Source organism: Erigeron canadensis, chromosome 5 (assembly GCF_010389155.1).
Source record: "Erigeron canadensis isolate Cc75 chromosome 5, C_canadensis_v1, whole genome shotgun sequence".
Taxonomy (NCBI): Eukaryota; Viridiplantae; Streptophyta; class Magnoliopsida; order Asterales; family Asteraceae; genus Erigeron; species Erigeron canadensis.
In genome coordinates, this window is record NC_057765.1 from 1,989,186 (window position 1) to 2,010,560 (window position 21,375).

Sequence of the window (21,375 nt, forward strand, 5' to 3'; positions counted from 1 at the left end):
TCTAAAAAAAGAAAGCTTTAGTTATCTAATTCAAGTTAGAATTGTTTAAGCAATTTTGCCACAATATATTCGTATTGTTTTTTTTTTTACCCCTAAAGTTTATTAAATTTAAATATCGAATCCTCGAGGGATGCAACACCTAAAGTTAGATATTGTTACAATATGAATGATATCCTTTAAAAAAAATCTTTTATATTTAACCTATTTTATCTTTACTACTATACAAAGCAAACTCTTTATCCACTTTTCAACTTTGCTACCTTTAATAATATAATTAACATTATTCATAAGCTTATTTAATATCCCATATATTTTTAATAAATAATTTACAAAATTTATCTTTAAAAATCTAAAATAACTACATTAATCTTATACATCAATAACCTATAATACTCTCGGCCAACACTAGAGGCCACCATCATCACATTTCCACTACCATCACTCACTTGCTACATTACGCGACATTTATCTAGTTTACACATAAAATCTAAAAAAAGATAAAAATTGACATATCTAAATGGAAGGGGTATAACAATTAAAACATAAATTGATTTTTTTTAAAAAAAATTGGAGGTAACTTTATTAGTAAACTTAAAAATTTTAACTTCTAAAATTAAGAGTCAAAATTTAATCCAAAAGAACCATATTAGTAAAGGAAATGCTAAATACAGCCCTAAGGGTTGTATTTAACGTGCATAAAAAAACTTATATCTTTCGTATTAAAAGTCCATCCCCTGATTTTTATAATAAATATACAAACAATTTATGCAACTTAAACATAGCCCTATTTAGCAAACCCCTGTTAGTAAAATTGGAAAGAATTTTTGAGAGGATCCTCGTGTTAAAACATGGTAAATTGGTAAATATGGTATGATCATTCATATCATCCTATCTCCAATATCTCAAGCAAACACATGTCATAATCTCAACCCTTCTCTCAAAAATAAACGGCCAAGATCAACAAAATACCAAAAAAACTGAAAATCGTAATAAAGTTCACACTTTTACACACAAACTCCCAATTTTCTTTTTCTTTATAAACAAACCTAAATATTCGCAAATATATTACTCTCGTATTATCATATCATTATTATAAACATCACCTCCAAATTTCTCAATACAAAAACAGCAGCAGCAGCTGCTCATCTTCATCTTCCGAAACCCTAATTTTCGTTACACACACTTACTGCGTGTTTTCAATAAATATCATCAATTCAAATTTCCTTTAAAACAGTATCATCAATCTGTATAATCTATCAATCGCAGAACTCAATTGCTATTTTTTTTATCGATCTTAATTACAGTTAAATCAAACCCTATTTTTTGTGTTTTTTTAGGGTTTCAATCCGATCGATTTGTTGTTCTATTTCAATTTTCTGTTTTTTAGTAGTTTTTTTTTATAAATTATTGAACTTTATATATCCAGGTTCACTTTTGTGTGTGTATTAAGTATATATAGATATATATTATATAATATATATAGATACAGATATATCGATATATCAGTTGAAAGTTTGAGAATTTGGATTGAAAAAGATGGCTGGGGGAAATAGGAAGGATGATTCAGTGGTAATTAGCAGCAGTAATGTGTTTGCAGCATTAGGAAGTTTGAAGAAGAAGAAGAAATCGGAAGGTTCGTCGAAAAAGGGAGTGAGTTCGAGAAAGGAGAGTGAAGAGAAGAAGGAACAGGTGTTTTGGGCTCCTGCACCATTGACTGTGAAGTCATGGGCAGATGTGGATGACGAAGATGATGACGATTATTATGCGACTACTGCTCCGCCACCGGCTGTTTGGGGTGATCAGGAAGATAAGGTGAAAGGACATGAGACTCCGGTTGAGGTGAGGATATCCGCGTTTATTTTATCGCTGCATTCATAATATCACTTTCTATCTATAGTTTTTGTCTATGGTGTTATGTATTGTTGTTATATGATGTTTTAGTTGCTAGTATGAAATTACGGATTATGGGGTTATGTTGGATGTTAGCTAGGGTTCGTAATTAGGTCATGTTTGGTATGGCGGACTGCGGAAATAGGGTGTGACTGGTTCTGCTAATTCCGGATAAAGCAGGCAAAGTTGAGAAATGTGGCCAATTTTGGAAATTTCCTAACCGGTAACCTAATTTGGTTTAGTTAATAGTTGTAGAGAGAAACTCGTTAGTTGTACTGACCCTACTTTAATACTTATTGCCATTTCTAATATGGCATATTTTTAATGCCTTACTGGTTAGGTCTTATCCTTTTGCAAATAAGTTTTTTTCTTATAATATCAGGACTCCAGTACAGCAGTTTCTTCTTTTTCTTACCAATTTAAACTTTTAAAATAATGACATGTAGGATTTTTTTTGTAAATTTATAAAAAAAATTTTTTTTAACGTATGTGAATACGGAAAGAAAAAAATTGATCCCGGCTGCTATTAATCCAAAGCAAATTGGTTTTGTTCGGATTCCATGTTGGCTTTTTAAAAGGTTGATTAATCTGTAAAATCATGAAACAAAGCTTGCTGGTGTGTCAACATTTTGCTGTCTAAACTAGCTAACCTGGATCGTGAATACTGTTCCATTATTGATTTTATTGACTTCTAATCGTTTATTGTATTTTAAAATGTTACAAGGAAGTGTTAGTCTGGACCATGTTTGTGTTATATGCTTGTATGTTCTGTAAGATTGAGGTTTGAATAACCATAAGATCGCTAAGGCCTTAAAGGCCAGTTATGCTTTACTGTAGTTCTCATTGAGTTAATCGCTTAACACATTGACAGTTAATGCTATTTTTAAGTTAAGAAGAGGTTGCATGCTATTTTTAGGCCAGTTATGTTTGTCCTCATTCGCTGGCATCTAGTCAAAATTTGCTAAGTTTGCTTCGTAAAATTGTCAAACCAAGTTACTATTGTGGCAACATTTAATGACCTAAACTGGCCAAACTGAGCCTTGGAAGTGTCTAGTAATGATATTTGAAGAGTATTTTGATTTAAATGGCCTCATTGTGTATGTGTACCTGGTTGTATGTTTCAATTCGGGTACACTTGTCACATATAGGTGCGAATTTGGCTTGACCTGAAAACCTTTTTTGCCATTTATCCTTCAAAACCATGCAATAGTGAAGCTCCAGTGAATCAGGTTTTCTAGTGTTTCACGTTGAGTCAATGACTTGGTAGTTAATGTCGTTTCTAAATTATAGTTAAGACGATTTTATATGGAAGTTTATGTTGTTTCCACTAGGGCCTACATAAAAATGCATGTTATTCTATGTGTTGTTCACTGTTTACACATAACTTTCTATTCTAGGTGTTGCTTGGTAATATACGGTATTAACACGCAAACCTGTTATTGTTGTTGTTTGTCGCTATCTGATGGCATAATTTTGTCGTCACTTGCTGGCTTTAATATCATGTGATTTTTTAAATCAAGGATCTAAAAGTTTGTTTATAAAACACTCTTTAGAATCGGTATTCTTATGATTTTTAAGTCAAACGAGTGGTATGGTGTTTATTACTTTATATTCTTGTTTAATATCTGCTCGTTTTGTAAATGAACAATCTTTGGTTTCTGATTTATGTACTAAATGAACAATCTTTAATTTCTATTTTGTGCACTAACTGATTCTTCATAAGGTCAGGTACATTTACGATCGGGTAATTTCACATATCCCACTCAAAATTTCCAAAATATCATAAATACCAAAATGCAAGTTTTCAAATTTCAATACGTAAAGTACATTGTTCTTGAAACATTCCTTGGGTATATCTGACATTTTTCAAGTTTATAGGGGATATGTGAAATTCCCCCATTTATAATGTCATATGCTTTGATTTTATCTTGAGATTGTTCCCATAATTGCAAAAAGGTATTATCATGTTGACATAATGGAACTACAAGTATTAGTTTTCTAGATCAGCACTAGTTAGATAGCAACATGAACTCAAAAGACCTTCCCCTGATAATTAAGAATAAATTTTGTTTCAACATTATGTCAAAAATTGCGCTCGTTAGTCGTTTGAGTATGATATAGTAGCAGAAAGTGGATTGACCAGCGTTTAAAGGTTTGTATCCCTGAGTTTTAGCATACTGGATATGATTTTGTGGTAAATTGAGGTACTTGTAGAACAATAGATCAAATTTCAAGGGTAATTGTCTTGTGCATTTATTTACCACTATAAATACAAGATTTTACAGCTTTCTTTCCTTTTGAAGATGCAACAGCCTTCTTTTATAGCTTCCATTTTTTCCCTACTTCCAAAAAATGCGTATACATGTTACTTTTCTTTACCGGATAAGCTGATCTGCACACTTTCCTCTTATATAAATTTTTGGCTTTAGTGCCGAGTATAAGGAAGAGTACTTTACTTTGTTTCTAGTTTAAATGCAAGTTATACGTTACTTGGTAGTTTTCATTGGTGTTGTCTTTATTTGCTGGTGTTACACCTACATTATTTTTATTTGAAAGATTAAGTTCTTCCTTTTAGAGTTTTAGGTATTTTTAGAAATGTCAAAACTCCTGTTTTCTAAGTTAATCAGGTGTCCTAGTTTTTTTTTATGCCAGCTCAGTTTTTGCATGCTTTGTAAATGGCCAATCTTCAATTTCTACTTTGTGCATGAACGGATCAGGTTGTCACTGGTCAGCTATTTATAATGTCGTATAGCCTGACTTACACGGTCTTGTGTCTGACTTGTTGGAGTGTGAATCATTTGTTTGATGTATTGGAAGATTTGGAGGTATTAGTCTTCCAAACGTTAAAAGGATATGGGTTGTTTAGCCAGTTTCTATTGCTAATATACCTAATCTGGGATTGTATTGACTTATAAGAGGCTCATTTGATATATAAAATCTGATTGTCATAAAATATTTATAGGTTTTGATAATTGTTCACGACCTCTCTATCCGTCTTTATGTAGTGTTCTCATGGTTATCTAGGTGTTAAGTGTCATGCATGACAAAATAGGCTAGAAAGATCATTGAAATGGTCAACAATTTAAATGTAGTGCAAACTCTAAACAAGTATTACAACCTTATTAATTGTTTTTTATAGTTCGTGATTGTTTATGGTATTTGTTATCGTATCTCATATTCAGTTTATAAATTTAAATAAGGTAATTGTGTCTTGTTTTGGTATGCCCTCTACTCCCTGCCTCAAATAAATGAGTGTCGAAAAGGAAATAAAACATAGTTTTAGAAATGCATTATTAATCCAGTATGTAATAGACTAATTGTTAAATGTGAGTTTTACCCCTACAAAGTGCACAGTTTTAAAGATGTATCCTTAATGCAGTTTACTCTCATATAAAACTCCCTGTTAATTAACATTCTGGCCTTGAGAAGTATTATTTGGTTGATAAAAAATGCTGTCTGGGTGCAACATGGCTTCAATGCTTTATGGCCTTGCCGGCACCGGGAAAAGTGATTTAATATATTGTTTCTTTGTGCTCCTTATAAACATCATTTAGTGATATATGTCTGAATTTAACCTTTCAGGAGAGTGAAAGTGAAGATGAAGGCCTTGATGAAATTGATGATGACAATGATGAAGAAAATGATCATGAAGCAGAAGTACTATCAGCGAAGGAGTTGGTTGCTGAGAAGCCGGTTGAGGTTTTGGCTCCGAAGGATACTGACAGGCAGCTTTCAAAGAAGGAGCTGAAGAAAAAGGAGCTTGCGGAGCTCGATGCAGTGCTTGCAGAATTGGGTTTGAACGACACCAATAGCCAAGAAGACACCCGTGGTAAGCTAGTTCCCTTTGTCCCATATATAAACCCAACAATTTACTGTATATTGACATACATATCTGTCATGTCATATCTGTAAGGGTGACAAAATTGATCCATTTACGTGTGATGGGTCAAACCCTTTGGTTTAAGTTCGATTTCTGATGGGTCAAAGAGTTCTTTCTAGAAGTGAAATGGGCCAGATAAGTAGTTAGTCGACCAAAGTGTATTTTGATGCATCTAACCTCATAACTAGGTTATTTATAATCATATCAATGAGTTTAAGGTTTTTTTTTCCTAATAGAAGTTTAGAAATGAAGTCAATGTGTTCAATCAAACCCGATTCTGGCCTTTTGACCCACATTATGAGCTATTCCTGTTGACTCCTTAGTCCTTACCATGCCTGACTTGCTCATATTGGCATCTCTACTCAACTGTTTGTTTACTTGTACTTGTATAGTTGTAATGAAATTGCTTGCTTGAATTGTTGTCTTTTGCGTAGGGTTAGTAGCGCAAATAAAAGCCGCCATTTATTGAAACATGAATATTTTTTGTTTGGTTGAGAAACCTTAGAGTTGGAGGATGTGAACTTTATAAATGGGTTAAACCTTTATTTTTGGGGGTAAAGTTGGTTTAGTTTATGATTTGGATTGAATATTTTAACACCTTTATGTAGAATAAAATTCGAAAGGGGCCCAAGCGCAGCTGCTGTTAGCCCTTGACTCCATAATTGTGCAATTTGGTTTGTGTTTGGTCACATTTTTATTACCTCCATTTTGTAGTCTGGGAGAAATTCAAATTCACGTGAACGTGTATCTGGTGTTTGTCCAAGATCAGTCATTTTCTTAGAATTTTAAAGGGGTTTGTGAAGTGGGTCATTTGGGTAATAACTGGTAAGCCAAACTGCAAAGTGCAAATGATATGTTTATTAATTGAAATTGCCTCTAGTTTTTTATTTCTTTGCAATATTGATATTTGTTTTCAACTTAAAACGAATGTACTATCTTTTTACTATTGAAATATTTTATTTATTTATTTATTATTCTGTTTCATATTATCTTAATTACCTATGATGTGCTTTCCAGGTGCTGCATCTGAGAAGGTAGAGAATCAAAATGGAGAACAGGAGAAGAAAGACAAAAACATAGCTGGTGGTGAGAGCAAAAGTGCTAAAAAGAAAAAGAAGAAAGACAAATCTTCCAAGGACACCAAAGAACAAGAACTCTCCAATGAGCCTGAAACTGGGAACCCATCTGAACCTAATGAACCCGAAAAGGCTGAAGACTCCTCTGGTCTTGATGTTAAGGAGAAGATCAAGAAAATGGCTTCCATGAAAAAGAAGAAATCTAGCAAGGAAATGGATGCTGCCGCAAAAGCTGCAGCCAGTGAAGCGGCAGCAAGGAGTGCCCGACTTGCTGCAGCTAAGAAGAAGGAGAAGAGCCACTACAACCAACAGCCCGTAAGGTAAGGGTTTTAAAGGATACAAAATATGCTGTGGAATGCTACAATAAACTTCCGTATCTTGGTTACATTTTGAGATGACATTTACAGTTTTACTTCAAAATTTACTTAAACCCTTTAGTTTTTTTTTTTTACTGAACTCTTTGTGGGGTATTTCACATTATCACCACCCGTTGTGCCTTTGGTAGAGAGTAGTAGAGGAAACATCCATGGATGATACTCCGATGTTAAATTTTTTTGTTTTTGCGCTATATGGTAGTGACTTTGGATTATGGTTACCTTTATTTTATGTTGAAGTAAGTGAATTTGGGAGTTGTAATTGTGCTCTTCATCAAGTGTTACTGTTTTGAGAGAAATACTCGTGTCATTATGATGGAAGGTATGATCGTTGTGGCATACATAACGGTGTTCTTGATAATGTTCTTGTTCTACAAGTCTTCAGTAATTGATTATTTAGCAAAACTCAACTCTAATGAAAATGAAGCAGGCTATTAGGGTTGACGAGTCAAATGAGTCAAAACTCAATAAATGGTCAAAATTGTATGGTAGGAATATGACAAATATCGGTAATTTTCTAATTCTCCCTCTCCTGAACAAGATTGTGAAGAGAGATTTCATAGGTGGACGCTAGAAGGCACCAGTGCTGTTTATGAGGGTTTATGAACCCGTCTTTGAGGATTTATAAATCTCAGCCGAGAAAAAAAAAAGCCCAGTGGATAAATGCAACAATTATAATTATATAAATTAAGATATAAAAACGATGATAAATGTTATATCAAATTGTTACTTGAGTTTTTTTTTTTGTTAGGTATCATTGTTTAATTTTTGAATAATTGTTAAAATTTGTAACGGTCTTGATTAACAACATATATTCTTTATATATATATACATAAAAAAATAAAAAAATCGGCCCCCTAAAAAATCAGACCTTGACCGGTCGTCCACTTCGTCCTATGCCTAAGCTCCCCATGCTAGAAGGGATGGTTATACCTCATGGGAAGGTAATTGTTGATGGTAGTGATAGGTTGGACTAGATAGTTTGGTGATTGGGAATGGTGGCGGGCAATATCAGAGGTGTTAGTGTGCTTGGTGCCTTGATCGACAGATGGTGGCAGATCGCGGTGGTTGCATGGTGTCATGGTTTTAACGTATTCGTTACTCCTTGTCCTTGTTTTGGTATTCGACGTTAAACAACCGATTAATATCTTGAAAACCTATATATATTGTACATAGGATTAGCAATTCACTCAAAGATATAGTCATACAACTAGGTGGCGAAAATAATAATGCGCCATATCACTTTTTAGCCAATTTTTTTGGTTCTCACAAAAATAAAGAGATATGAAACCATAATACATACCGGTTTGAAGAATTATATACTATAATCCTAAAAGAAATAGAAAAGAAACCACCACTCCCTACTGGGTGCGGAGATGGAGCCATGAATTTTTTAAGGGGAGCAATTTTAAAAATTGTTTGTCATACTTATAAGAGTCGTATCCAATAATGTAAAAAAATGGACCTTAACTTGAGAATAGAGAATGGACTCTCAAAAGAATTTTGTACCCCACACCGAATGTAACGTTCATATTTAAAAGTACCATTTTTTTAATAAATAAAAATCACATGTATCGGACTAGATCTTATTAAATGAAAACGTATCCAATCATAATGTAAGAAACCAAAAAAATATATTTTTATGAAATATTTAATATACTTCCTACATAACGATTATGATTATTATAAATTGTTGTTTGTGATAAAAATATATAATAGTTTTAACGAAAATAGTTTTTTTCCGCAAACTACATTATTTATGTACTACAAATATATACCCAAACAAAAAAAACCTTTTTCTTCAACCTTTTTTTCATTCTTTCTATTAAAAATCAAAATTAACACAAGGTTTTTATTGTTCTAATGGAGAGATCTATCTCAAAATTAATGCTTCGGTAACCAATAATTTCAAAAGAATAAACTTATGATAACAAAGGTAATATTTTTATGTATTTCTTATTTATTTTTTCTTATTATTTTAAAAATATTACAAGTATATCATTTAAATTTTAAAAAATTACATTGTACCAAAATTGACCCACTGCCCCCAAAGTGACGCCGTCCCTGGGGTGTAAGAGTAGGGTTTTTTTGAATGATTATTGTACATGATGTGAGTTAAACTAAATCGGCTTGCTCACCTTCAAGTTCAAAAGTTGTAAGCCGAAACGCCAACATCATCGTTAAAGGATTCGAGTATGCCGCTTAGCTTAATGGTTCCACAAATTCCAAGTTCGAGTCTCCCTACAATCAATAGTCACCTGTCAAACCCGACTTTTTAAAAATTGCATTGTGATTTGTCTCCAATAACCAAATGGCATTTGCATTTTCTAAATCACAAAGAAAACCTTGCCATCTGGTTGGCTAATCCGCATGTTTACAACTTTATAAGCTAAAAGATGTTTTAGTTTATTGTGAATGATAATACGATTGATACATAGTAAGGTTGTGTTCTCATGTAAGATGGATTCATAATAGGGTTTCAGTTATTCTCATCATTAAATGAAGAGGTTGTCAAAAAACTCTGATAATTTTATTGTTTTAGCGAACTTGTTTCTTTTAATAGTTTATTTATAACTTAAAGTCTAATTAATCTCGGTGTTTAATTCCTATTCAAGACGTTGAAAATGTTTATAAGTTCTGTAGAAAATATTACGAGGACAATTATAAGTTATTTTGGTCCAATGTTTCATCTATAACTCTTATAAAAAGTAGTTAATCAAGCTTTTTAAAGCCCTCTTACAATCTAAAACTATATTTAAAAAATGCCACATAGGATTTTATCCTATGTGTCAACTCCATATTTTTTTCAAAAATAAACTATTTAGAAAAAAAATGAACTTATATATCTATATAGTTAACCAAACTTTTTAAAACCCTCTTACAATCTAAAGCTATATTTAAAAAATGCCACATAGGATTTTATCCTATATGTCAACTCCATATTTTTTTCAAAAATAAACTATTTAGAAAAAAAATGAACTTATATATCTATATATATATATATATATTAAAACAATAAAAATCCTAGCCTTCTAAAGCCTTCTTTCAATCTAAAGCTAATTTTAAATATTGCCACATAGGATTTTATCCTACGTGGCATCTTCATACATTTTTTACAATATATTTATTTTATAACCTTTATTTATTCTCAAAATAATCTATTTTATTTTATTAAATATAATATAATATATTAATCATAATTATATACACAAGATAAAAAAAATAATATCAAAATTCATATTAAAAAAATAAAATAACGTCCCTGCATCTACTAAATTGGCACACATATTTGACAAAAATAATATTATTTATTAAAATATATACAACTTTAAAGACTATATCAAATTTTAGAAATTATTTGAATATATTATTAGATTATATATGACCAATCAATTTTGTTGTTTCTCGTTTTTTTTTTCTTTTTGCCGAAACTTTAACTAAAGTTGGTTGTTATTCTAATCATAAAACAAAGTCTATTATATAATAAAAAGCAAAAACTATAATGATTTTCTCTTATTTATCTTATTGGGTTTTTTTTTACTTATCCGTATTGTATTTATGTGTATTTCATATGACTAAATTTATGTGTATTTTATATGACTAAAATTTTGTCATGTTTGGTTTTTACTTTGTACATATTATTACGTTTGATGAATATATAACATGCTACATTATTACGCGATTTACGTTTGATTTGTTGTAGTGTTAATCTATATGGTGAATACATTTTTACGCGATTTATGGCTACACAAATGGTGTTGTTGATGATATCAAAATATCTTAGGTTAAATGTTCTTAGAAGGGATGTGTAATCACTATAGTAGGTTAAGTGATTGTGCTATCGACATGTCCGAAAAAACAAAGGGTGACCAGAGTGATACATGAATTAACCATGAACTATAACATAATCAATTTTTACATAATAAACCTATAGAATAGCTATTTACTAATGTATAAAATAATCTTTTTAGCTAGCCGCGCGTCGCGCGGGATAAAATACCTAGTTTTATATATATATATATATATATATAACTCTCAGGTTCTACAAAAAGTAAAAAAGGACCTCCAGCTTTATTGAGCATGAGGATCATACTAATGACTTCTGTTTTCAGAGACAAGAGCTCCAACCATTAATCCAACACAGTTGGTTTTATTATATTAAGGGAAAATTATCTTAAAAGTCATATTTAATGATGTATATCTTATTTTGAACATCTACATAAATATTTACTAATATGGTCAAATAAATCTTACTACCTAACAATTTAAGTAAGAAATGATATCAACTAATCTAAAGATGACAAATGTGTGTAGGAGGATGGTCCACATCTTTTATATTATGTTGTACATTATGACTAATTAACTTGTTTGTAAAATTAGATCTAAGTACCAAATTAGTATCCTTTTTAATATACATTTAGCTAGGGTGAAAAGCATAATGAAAACTTTTGCTACCACTGTTCTCGACATTAACCATGTATCCGAACTATCAACCATGACTTGAATCGCAAACTAAAAGTTCATTAATATTTAACGAGCAAGGTGTATCGATTAGCATAAAAGAAAGTAGGAAATTTTAATAGCAAATCCTTCATATGTTACGATTGAATCAAAAGCTTTCCAATAAAAAAACTAGTTTTACTTCAATTCATACCATAATGACATAAGTTAGATGTAAACATTAAGAGATTCGGTATTAAAGTTGCTAAAAACCTTCGAACCAGTGAAGTCTTTTATTATGAAAACTTCTTAATTATGAAGGCGTACATTGACAACGTGTTGGATGGTTTAAAGCTTGTCGATATCTTTTTTTAACCTTCCTTCTATATATTTATATACCTAAATATTTTCTAGATAAAATGATGGATTTAATTTTTAGTATTTGTTAATATCCTTTTTCTATATACATAGTATAAGATGTGGACCCATGGACACTTGTGAGTTTTTAATTAGTTGATAATATTATATACATACTAAAAAGCTATATGATTTTACAAGCTAATGATGCATACAAAGTACAAGTATGTATTGCATATACAAGACAAATCTAATAAATACCTTTAAAATTTTATATTTTACCCTCTATAAATTATATTTTTAATTTTTAACCTCTAAAGTTTTTAAATTCTAGCTTTTGCCCTCATTAAAGTTTTCAGTTTCAGTTTTTTGACACCAAACGTTTGGGTTCTCATGTTTACATCAAACAACTTTCACACATTTATGATTTTACTTTTGAACATTTAGTTTTAATTAATTTTCTCTGTTTCGTATATATAGCAATTTTTAATTTATAACAACTTGCATTGTTTTTACATATTACATTCATGTAATATTTAAATCAAAACAATATATTACATCACCGTCATGAGAGTGTCATTGTTTGCATTAATATAGTAATTAATTTGTTATATGTTTTTATACATCCGATTATTCTTAGGATTTTGCTAACTATAGCCCCCAACAAAATCAAAAGTAAGCCATCAGCGACTGACTTGGCCAGTTGTGCTAAAGTTTTTTTTTCTTTGTTGCGCTACCCCCAAGTCTCGATTATGCTACATACTAAAACACATTTCTTTTGTAACTATTATTTTATAATAATCTTCAATACAATTGTTAACAATTTACAACTGTTTACATATGTATCTACATAATAAAAGAATAAAAATAAAATTTAAAGAAGCCATTTATGAATATGGAGATTCTGAGAAATAAAATGTCTAAAAAATAAACTAACACGTTACCCGCGTAATGTGGCGGTGATCGTGGCAGCTACAGTGTGGTGGTGGCAGCGACAGATAGTAGTGACAACGACGTTAGTGGTGTCAGCGTCGAGTGATTTAGATAATTGATGTAAAAGGTTAGTGACGATATTTTAAAAGAACTAACATAATAAAACTGAGTTGATAACAAATTTCCTCGCGATAACTAAAATTACATGACGTACCGCTGAAATAAAATCCCGCGGCAACGCGCGGGGTAAATATTCTAGTTTCTTACTTAAATTGTTAGGTAGTAAAAATACTTTGACCATATTTGGGAAATCTTTATGTAGGTGTTCATAATAAAACATACACCATTTAATATGACTATTTAGGTAAATTTCCCTTAAATAAATATAGTTCAGGCATATTGTGTCCAACACAACACGATAAGACACAAACCTGTTAATATCAAACGCAAACACGACACGATAACTAATAGTGTCAATTTATTCACACATGAACACGACAAGATATTTAATAGGTTACATGATGGGTTAACATGTCCATGTCAAAAATTGTGAGCTTTAATAGACACAAACATGTTAAGACCAGATCGTATCATAATGTGTTAACATGTCCATGTCAAAAATTGTGAGCTTTAATAGTCCATAATAAAGTAATAAAACGTAAATGTGTTTTAAATGGTAGCAGCATATGACTAAAAAGCTATAAGATGGATTAAATATGGATGAACCCAAGATTTGGGTCAAACACAAACCGAAGTTAGGTTACAATTTTGTAAGAAACTTTTTTCTTTTTTACATGTACCTCAAAAAAGAAAGGGGTTCACTCAAGTTTTCTCAACTTGACTAATCAAATTAAAAAAATCTTGACCCTTAAATGAAAATCAAAAGTCAAAATTTAAAGATAATATTTAAATCGATTTTCATCTAAAGTCAAGTCTCCCAAGGAATCCTTTCCCCTCAAAAAATGCCTTTCTAAAAGAATATACTGTATTACTCAAACACTCTCTCTCTCTATATATATATTCTCAAAATAATCAACAATAATAATAACAAGTTTACAACAATAGTAAATAATAATACTGAAAATGTCCACTCAAATGGCAGGTCAAAAAGACTTGAACTTTCACTTTGCATCCATTGTGAATGTTTCAGGGTCTCTCACAGTAAAGCTTACAGGCAGAAGCAACTATCATCAATATCGTTTATGGAAGAAACAGATGACTTGTCTGATGGGGGTTCACAAAATGAGGGGCATTGTGGACCCTACTTTGATGGCCCGGTTACATCAAGTCCAGATATTCGAAAGAGATACGAATTGCTGGCAAAAAGTTGGATGCTTGCGACCATTGGTGACGATGTTTTTTATGCTGTCCGCTCCGATGATGATGCATAGGCCAAATGTGTTTGGGACAAACTACTATCCATTTTTTATCCAACAAGGTATGTTCTTGTTAGCTTTTTCAACTTTTACTATTGTGTGTATGCCATCAAAATTTTTGAACATTGTATCTAAGCATCTTGAACGTTTAATGTAAAAATATATACGTGTCAACCATATGAGCGGCCCACGTAGGAGTTTTTGATTGGTCAACATAAAAGTTTTACATTTAGGGTTCAATGATACTTACTTACAATATACAAAAAAAATTTTATACTTATGTGCAATAGGAAAAGTTGCAAAGTACTTATACTCCGGTATACTAAACCCTTATTTTTATTACTATTATTGTTATACTTCAAATGTGTTAATTTGACATTTTGGATCTTACTTGTTTAACTTTGACCGTTAATATGTTTATTTGTGTTACATGTTAGTCACGGGTTCGAAACCTTTGAAAGACATATTGAGAAGTCCTTGCCAATGAGGTGGGGGCATGAGGGTTTTCTCTAGCATTTAGCTGATTTCCTCCAAAACGGTAGTGGGACTTCCACCGCCAATCATGCCCTCGGATTGACTGTGCTGGTGACATGGTCAATCTCTACCGGACGATGAAGAGGCATGCCGCTGAGTCTAATCACCACTGTTGTTCAAAAAAAAAAAATACTTAGAGGTAAAAGATACAAATGAATTGGGTTTTAAATGTATTTTACATTGATACGATTCTCATCAATGGTTATAAAATACGGAGAAAAAATTTTGTGGTCAAAATTACAAAAGAAAGACTCAGGAATTAAAATTACTGATATTTAAATTGGGATGGAGGGTATTATAAAGGGTCATTAATCTACATAAATAACTTGTATCTCTCATATCAAAAGCCCACTCCGGATTTTTAAACTTTTTTTATAAAAATGTTATTAAACTAGTTACAATCGTGAACCTGCAGGTCGGCCTGATTCACTTGATTAGCAGAAGCCCATGATTGCTGAAGTGCTTATATTATTTTTGCATTTTCGTATCTGTCGAAACGTTCCTATCTAGTTTATAAGCTTTCCTATTATTTAGCTTAGTTTACGGTATTCTAGTTGTATTGGACATGAAGCAAGGTAGTAAGAATTTGAAATCAACTTATTTTCTATTTGTATTTAGAAGGTGATCTTTGGAGGCTAGTTTCATCTAGCTCGGGTGGGCTAACTGTAGGGTGGGTTGAGATAGTTCAAGCTTAGCGAATTCCTTCGTGTAACTTGTTGGTTTTTAGAAATGTCCAAACTCTTGGTTTCTAAGTTAAACAGGCCTTGTGGTGTTTTTATACCAGCTCAGTTTTTCATAAATGAACAATCTTCAATTCTACTTTGAGCATGAACGGATTTGCACAGATCAGGTAGTCAGCTATTTATAATGTCTTACTTACAGTCTGACTTTGCGTTGGGCTTGTTGACGTAATCAATATTTTTTTTAGACGTCTTTGCAGTCTATAGCAGTAGTGACCCACTCCTGTGTTCTGAAATGTTTGAAAGAAGATTTGCATAAGCTCTGTGAATTAGTGAATCATCAAAAGATGGTATCAATACCTTGTTGGATTGTCAGTTATTTGTTTGATGTATTAAACATTAGGTTGACTTAAATGGATTCCACAATGTACATATCGTAAATTATCCAACAACGGTCTTGTGTCTGACATGTAGTGTCAATTATTTGTTTGATGTATTGGAAGGTTTGGAGGTATTAGTCTTCCAAACGTTTACAGGATATGGGTTGTTAAGCCAGTTCTAGTGCTAATTTACCAGATCTGGGATTATATTGACTTATAAGAGGCTCATTTGATATATAACATCTGATTGTAGTAGGATTATTATACTTATATGATAATTGTTCGGTTAATTCAGTTACCTTATAGAAGTTAAGAAATGAAGTCTATGTGTTCAACCCAACCAGATCCTGGACTTTGGACCCACATTATGAGTTATTCCTGTTGACTCCTTACCATGTCTCATTTACTTATACTCATATTGTTATAATGAAATTGCTTGCTTGAGTTGTTATCTTTTGCGCAGAATTAGTAGCGCCTATAAAATATCACCATTTATTGCAACATGCATATTTTTTGTTTGGTGACCTTAAAGTTGGAGAAGTGAACTTTACAGATGGGTTAAACCTTTACTTTTGGGGGTAAAGTTCGTTTGGTTTATGATTTGGACAAAATATTTTAACACGTTTTTGTACAATAAAATTTGAAAGGGGGCCAACCGCAGCTGCTGCTAAGTGCACAGTTTTAGAAATGTATCTTTGATGCAGTTTAGTAATAGTGTTTGGAAGTGTACAGTCTTTTTGTGACAAACTTAATTAGAAAATTTGAACGTACATGTTTTTGAACAGAGAGAGTACTCTGCTTATCTGTGATAGGTTCTCGTTACTCTCAGAATACAACTCTGTTATTTAACTTTCCAGACTTAAGAAGTATTATTTGGTTGATCAAAAGGCTGTCTTGGTGCAACATGGCTTCATGGCTTTGCCAAGCATCAGGGAAGGAAATTCAGTATATTGTCTATTTCGTACTTATAAAAATTATTTAGTGATCTTTTTCTGAATTTAACCTTTCGGGAGAGTGAAAGTTAAGATAAAGGTCTTGATGAAATTGATGATAACAATGATGAAGAAAATCTTCATAAGCAGAAGTACTATCAGAGAAGGAGAAGGAGTTGGTTTATTCATTTTATATGTTTACTGGTTGAAAAAGAAGAAAGAAAAATATTCCAAGGACACCAATGAACAAGAACTCTCCAATGAGCCCGAAACTGGAAACCCATCTGAACCTACTGATCAAACCCGAAAAGGCTGAAGACTCATCTGGTCTCGATGTTAAGGAGAAGATCACGACAATGGCTTCCATGAAAAAGAATATAGCAAGGAAATGGATGCAAGAGCTGCAGCTAGTGAAGCGGCAGCAAGAAGTTCAAGACTTGCTGCAGCTAAGAAGAAGGAGAAGAGCCACTACAACCAACAGCCCATAAGGTAAGGGTTTTAAAAGATACAATATATGATGTGGAATGCTACTATAAACCTTCGTATCTTGGTTACATTTTGAGATGACATTTACAATTTTGCTTCAAAATTTACTTTTTTTAATAGAAGTCTAGAAATGAAGTCTTTATGTTCGATCCAACCCAATTCTGGCTTTTTAACCCACTTTATGAGTTATTCCTGTTGACTCCTTATCATGTCTGGTCGCTCATCATGGCACCTCTAGTCATCTACTTATATACTTATACTTGTATTGTTGTTATGAAATTACTTGCTTGAGTTGTTATCCTTTGCCTAGGTTTAGTAGCGGCTATAAAAAGCTGCCATTTATTGAAACATGCATATTTTAGTTACCTCGAGACCTTAGAGTTGGAGGATGTGAACTTTACAAGCGGGTTAACCTTTATTTTTGCAGGTAAAGTTTGTTTAGTTTTTGATTTGGACTAAATATTTTAACACCTTTATGTACAATAAAATTATAAAGGGGGCCAACCGCAGCTGCTGCTAGCCCTTCCTTGACTCCATAACTGCGTATTCTGGTTTGTATTTGGTCACATCTTTATCACCTCCATGTCACAGTCTGTTGGATTAATGTGGAATTTCAAATTCTTGTGAACTAGTGTATTTAGTGTTTGTTTAAGATCAGTCATTTTCTCTTACATTTTTAAAGAGGTGTGCAAAGTAGGCGGTTTGGGTAACTGGTATAGCTAAGTAATCTGCTACATATAATAACTGAAGTTTTTTATGATTTAAAGTTATTATTTTAACTCTTCTTTCAATAGTGATTTAGGAGGCTTTATGCATTTGAATACACTCTAAATTACTTTCAATCCATTTGACCTGTTTCCCATGTAAATTTTTAGCTCAACCCGTTTGACCCAGTACTGGTAAAACATAACCCAGTTCCTCTCATCTTTTATATGTTTATTGATTAAAATTGCCTGTAGTATTTTTTGTTCGCAATGTTCGTTTTCAACATAAACCAACGCGCTTTCAAATATAAGATGAGATTCTTTTTCCTTATTACTATTGAAGTCTTTTTTGCTTCAATTTATCGTAATTACCTACTTGCACCATATGCGCTTTCCAGGTGCTGCATCCGAGAAGGTAAGGAATCAAAATGGAGAACAGAAGAAACCCGAAACTGGAAACCCATCTGAACCTACTGAAGACTCATTTGGTCTCGACGTAAAGAGAAGATCAAGAAAATGGCTTCCATGGAAAAGAAGAAATCCAGCAAGGAAATGGATGCTGCAGCTAGTGAAGCAGCAGCAAGGAGTGCAAGACTTGCTGCAGCTAAGAAGAAAGAGAAGAGCCACTACAACCATCAGCCCGTAAGGTAACGGTTTAAAATGATACAATATGTGCTGTGGAATGCTACAATAAACCTCCGTATCTTGGTTACATTTTGAGATGACATTTATAGTTTTACTTCAAAATTTACTCAAAGCTTTTAGTTCGTTTTTTTTTACTGAACTCCTTGTGGGGTATTTGACATTATTACCACACATTGTGCCTTTGATAGAGTAGAGTAGTGGAGAAAACATCTATGGATGATACTCGATGTTGAATTTTTTTGTTTTTGCATTATATGCTAGTGACTTTTTTTTTGGGTTACCTTCATTTTATATATTAGTAATGTGAATTTGGGAGTATGTAATTATGATCTTCAATTGTTGCTGTTTTGAGATATATATATATATATATATATATATACTCAACTTGGTATGCTGGAAGGTATGACGATTGTGTGGCATACACCATGGTGTTCTTGATAATGATCTTGTTCTACAAGTCTTCTGTGATTAACGCTCGCTAGTTGGGTTGATGAGTCAAACAAGTGAAACTCAATAACTGATCAAATATGTATGGTAGGAATATGACCATTTTGGTAATATTTTACAAGTCTTCTGCAGACCCGGTTTTTCTAAATTGCATTGTAATGTGCCTCTGAAAACCAAATGGCATTTGCGTTTTCAAGATCACGTACAAGGAAAACCTTGCCATTGGGTTGGCTATTTTGCAAAACCCCAAGAAAACTTTGTTAAGATTTGGAACTGCCTCGTGTTTCTGGCAAGTTCTTGTGTCATTTTGATAAGCTTTTAACATGAAATAATGAATTTCCATGTTTTTATATCAGGAAAACAATGAATTTACTTGTTTGATTCACTTGAAGTTGCATTACCATATGTTGCATGTATAATAATTATGCTTTTCTGGAATGGACAAAAAAATTCAATTTTCAAAGATAGATATATTGTTATCCATAACCTCATCTAGATGCTTACAATTTTACAAGCTAAAAAGTGTTTGATAAAATCTACAACTTAAAAAGCAACAAACACTCTTTTTAATCTTTCATCATGCAAACAATCTTTTTCTAACTGCCATATAAAGGAAGACTTAATCAGATATATACAAAAAATCTTTCTTAATATGTCATCATGCAAACGTTCTTTCTCAACCACCATTCTAAGTTGGTAAACTGTTTAAAAAGATGCATAATATTAAAACATTTGAAACTCCTATTTATTTGTAGTTCAACATCTTGGCATGGTTTTGTACTAACCCCTAAAATTTTGCACAAATATGCGTACAAAATGTCAATTTATTGCCAAAATTCTACCTCTCCCATCCTTCATCTTCCAATGGAACCATCATTGTCATGGGTTCAAGAAAGACATTTTCCTTCCCTTCATATCCCCATCTCAATAGACCAATCATTCCCGGTCCTTCCTGAAGGACCAATCAACGCCAAAGATGGGGATACATTGTATCTCTCGAATCTTGATGATATTATCGGAGCTCGGGTTTTCACTCCCACTATTTACTTTTATAGTGCCCCTCGTAATTCTTTCGACGATGTTGTGCACATCTTAAAGGATGCCCTTACAAAGGTTCTAGTCCCCTACTACCCTTTTTCGGGTAGATTGAGAGGGACTATAAATGGGAAGTTGGAAGTATTTTTCGGGCCTAATCAAGGTGCACTAATGGTTAAAGCTCATACTGATTTGTCATTGGACCATTTGGGTGATCTCCATGTTCCTAATCCTGCTTGGTCCAATTTGGTGTACAAGTTTCCTGATGAAGGGGATTATAAGGTCCTTGATATGCCTTTACTTATAGCCCAAGTCACTAGGTTTAGTTGTGGTGGGTTTAGCCTTGGGTTAAGAATTTGTCATTGTATGTGTGATGGGCTTGGGGCTATGCAACTTGTTGGAGCTTGGGCCTCAACGGCAAAAACGGGCTCATTGGTGGTGGATCCACAGCCTTGTTGGGATCGAGAGATTTTTGCACCTCGAGATCCACCTACGGTTAAATACCCTCATGTTGAGTTTATGAAGATCGAAGATAGTTCTAATTTGACTATTAGTCTATGGGGAGTGAAACCACTTCAAAAATGCTATTGGTTAAGCCGAGAATTCCAAGCCCATTTGAAGAGTGTGGCCCAGCCCAAGGATAGTTTGGGTTGCACAACTTTTGATGCAATGGCCGCACATGTGTGGAGGTCATGGGTCAAGGCATTAGACGTGAAGCCATTAGACTTCGGGCTACGTTTAACCTTTTCAGTCAATGCTCGGTCCAAGGTTAAAAACCCACCATTAAAAGAAGGATTTTATGGAAATGTGGTGTGTGTGGCATGTGCCACTAGCACTGTCTCCGGACTTGTAAACGGGTCACTGCAAGATGTGACCCATTTGGTCCGTGAAGCCCGTTTAGGGGTTTCAGAAGAGTATTTGAGATCAACAATAGATTATGTTGCAATGGAAAGGCCAAATAAGCTCGAGTTTGGTGGGAAGTTAACAATAACCCAATGGACCCGATTTTCCATGTACGAGTCATCTGATTTCGGATGGGATCGAGCCATTTATGCAGGCCCGATCGATTTAACTCCAACACCTCAAGTTTGTGTTCTCCTTCCAGAAGGGGTGGCTAATTCTAGTGGTGCAATGGTGGTTTGTATTTGCTTGCCTGAGGCTGCTGCCCATAGATTCAAAGAGTTATTATGTTTGATGGATACATAG

General features: G+C 32.9%; 3 protein-coding genes across 3 annotated transcripts; all 3 read left to right on the top strand.

Annotated features, from left to right (window-relative positions):
• The first annotated feature begins 1,114 nt into the window (after positions 1-1,114).
• Positions 1,115-7,482, top strand: LOC122600475 (nucleolin-like). The gene is made up of 3 exons (XM_043773194.1): positions 1,115-1,839; positions 5,473-5,719; positions 6,788-7,482. Exons 1-3 carry the CDS (start codon positions 1,537-1,539, stop codon positions 7,168-7,170), a joined length of 933 nt encoding a protein of 310 aa, XP_043629129.1. The 5' UTR covers positions 1,115-1,536; the 3' UTR covers positions 7,171-7,482.
• A 6,507-nt stretch (positions 7,483-13,989) lies between these two features.
• Positions 13,990-15,475, top strand: LOC122598812. Its single transcript, XM_043771298.1, has 2 exons — positions 13,990-14,388; positions 15,276-15,475. The coding sequence occupies exons 1-2, from the start codon at positions 14,034-14,036 to the stop codon at positions 15,296-15,298; spliced, it is 378 nt and encodes a 125-aa protein (XP_043627233.1). The 5' UTR covers positions 13,990-14,033; the 3' UTR covers positions 15,299-15,475.
• Positions 15,476-19,950: 4,475 nt separating this feature from the next.
• LOC122599491 (omega-hydroxypalmitate O-feruloyl transferase) lies at positions 19,951-21,375 on the top strand. Its single transcript, XM_043772016.1, has one exon. It carries the CDS (start codon positions 19,951-19,953, stop codon positions 21,373-21,375), a length of 1,425 nt encoding a protein of 474 aa, XP_043627951.1.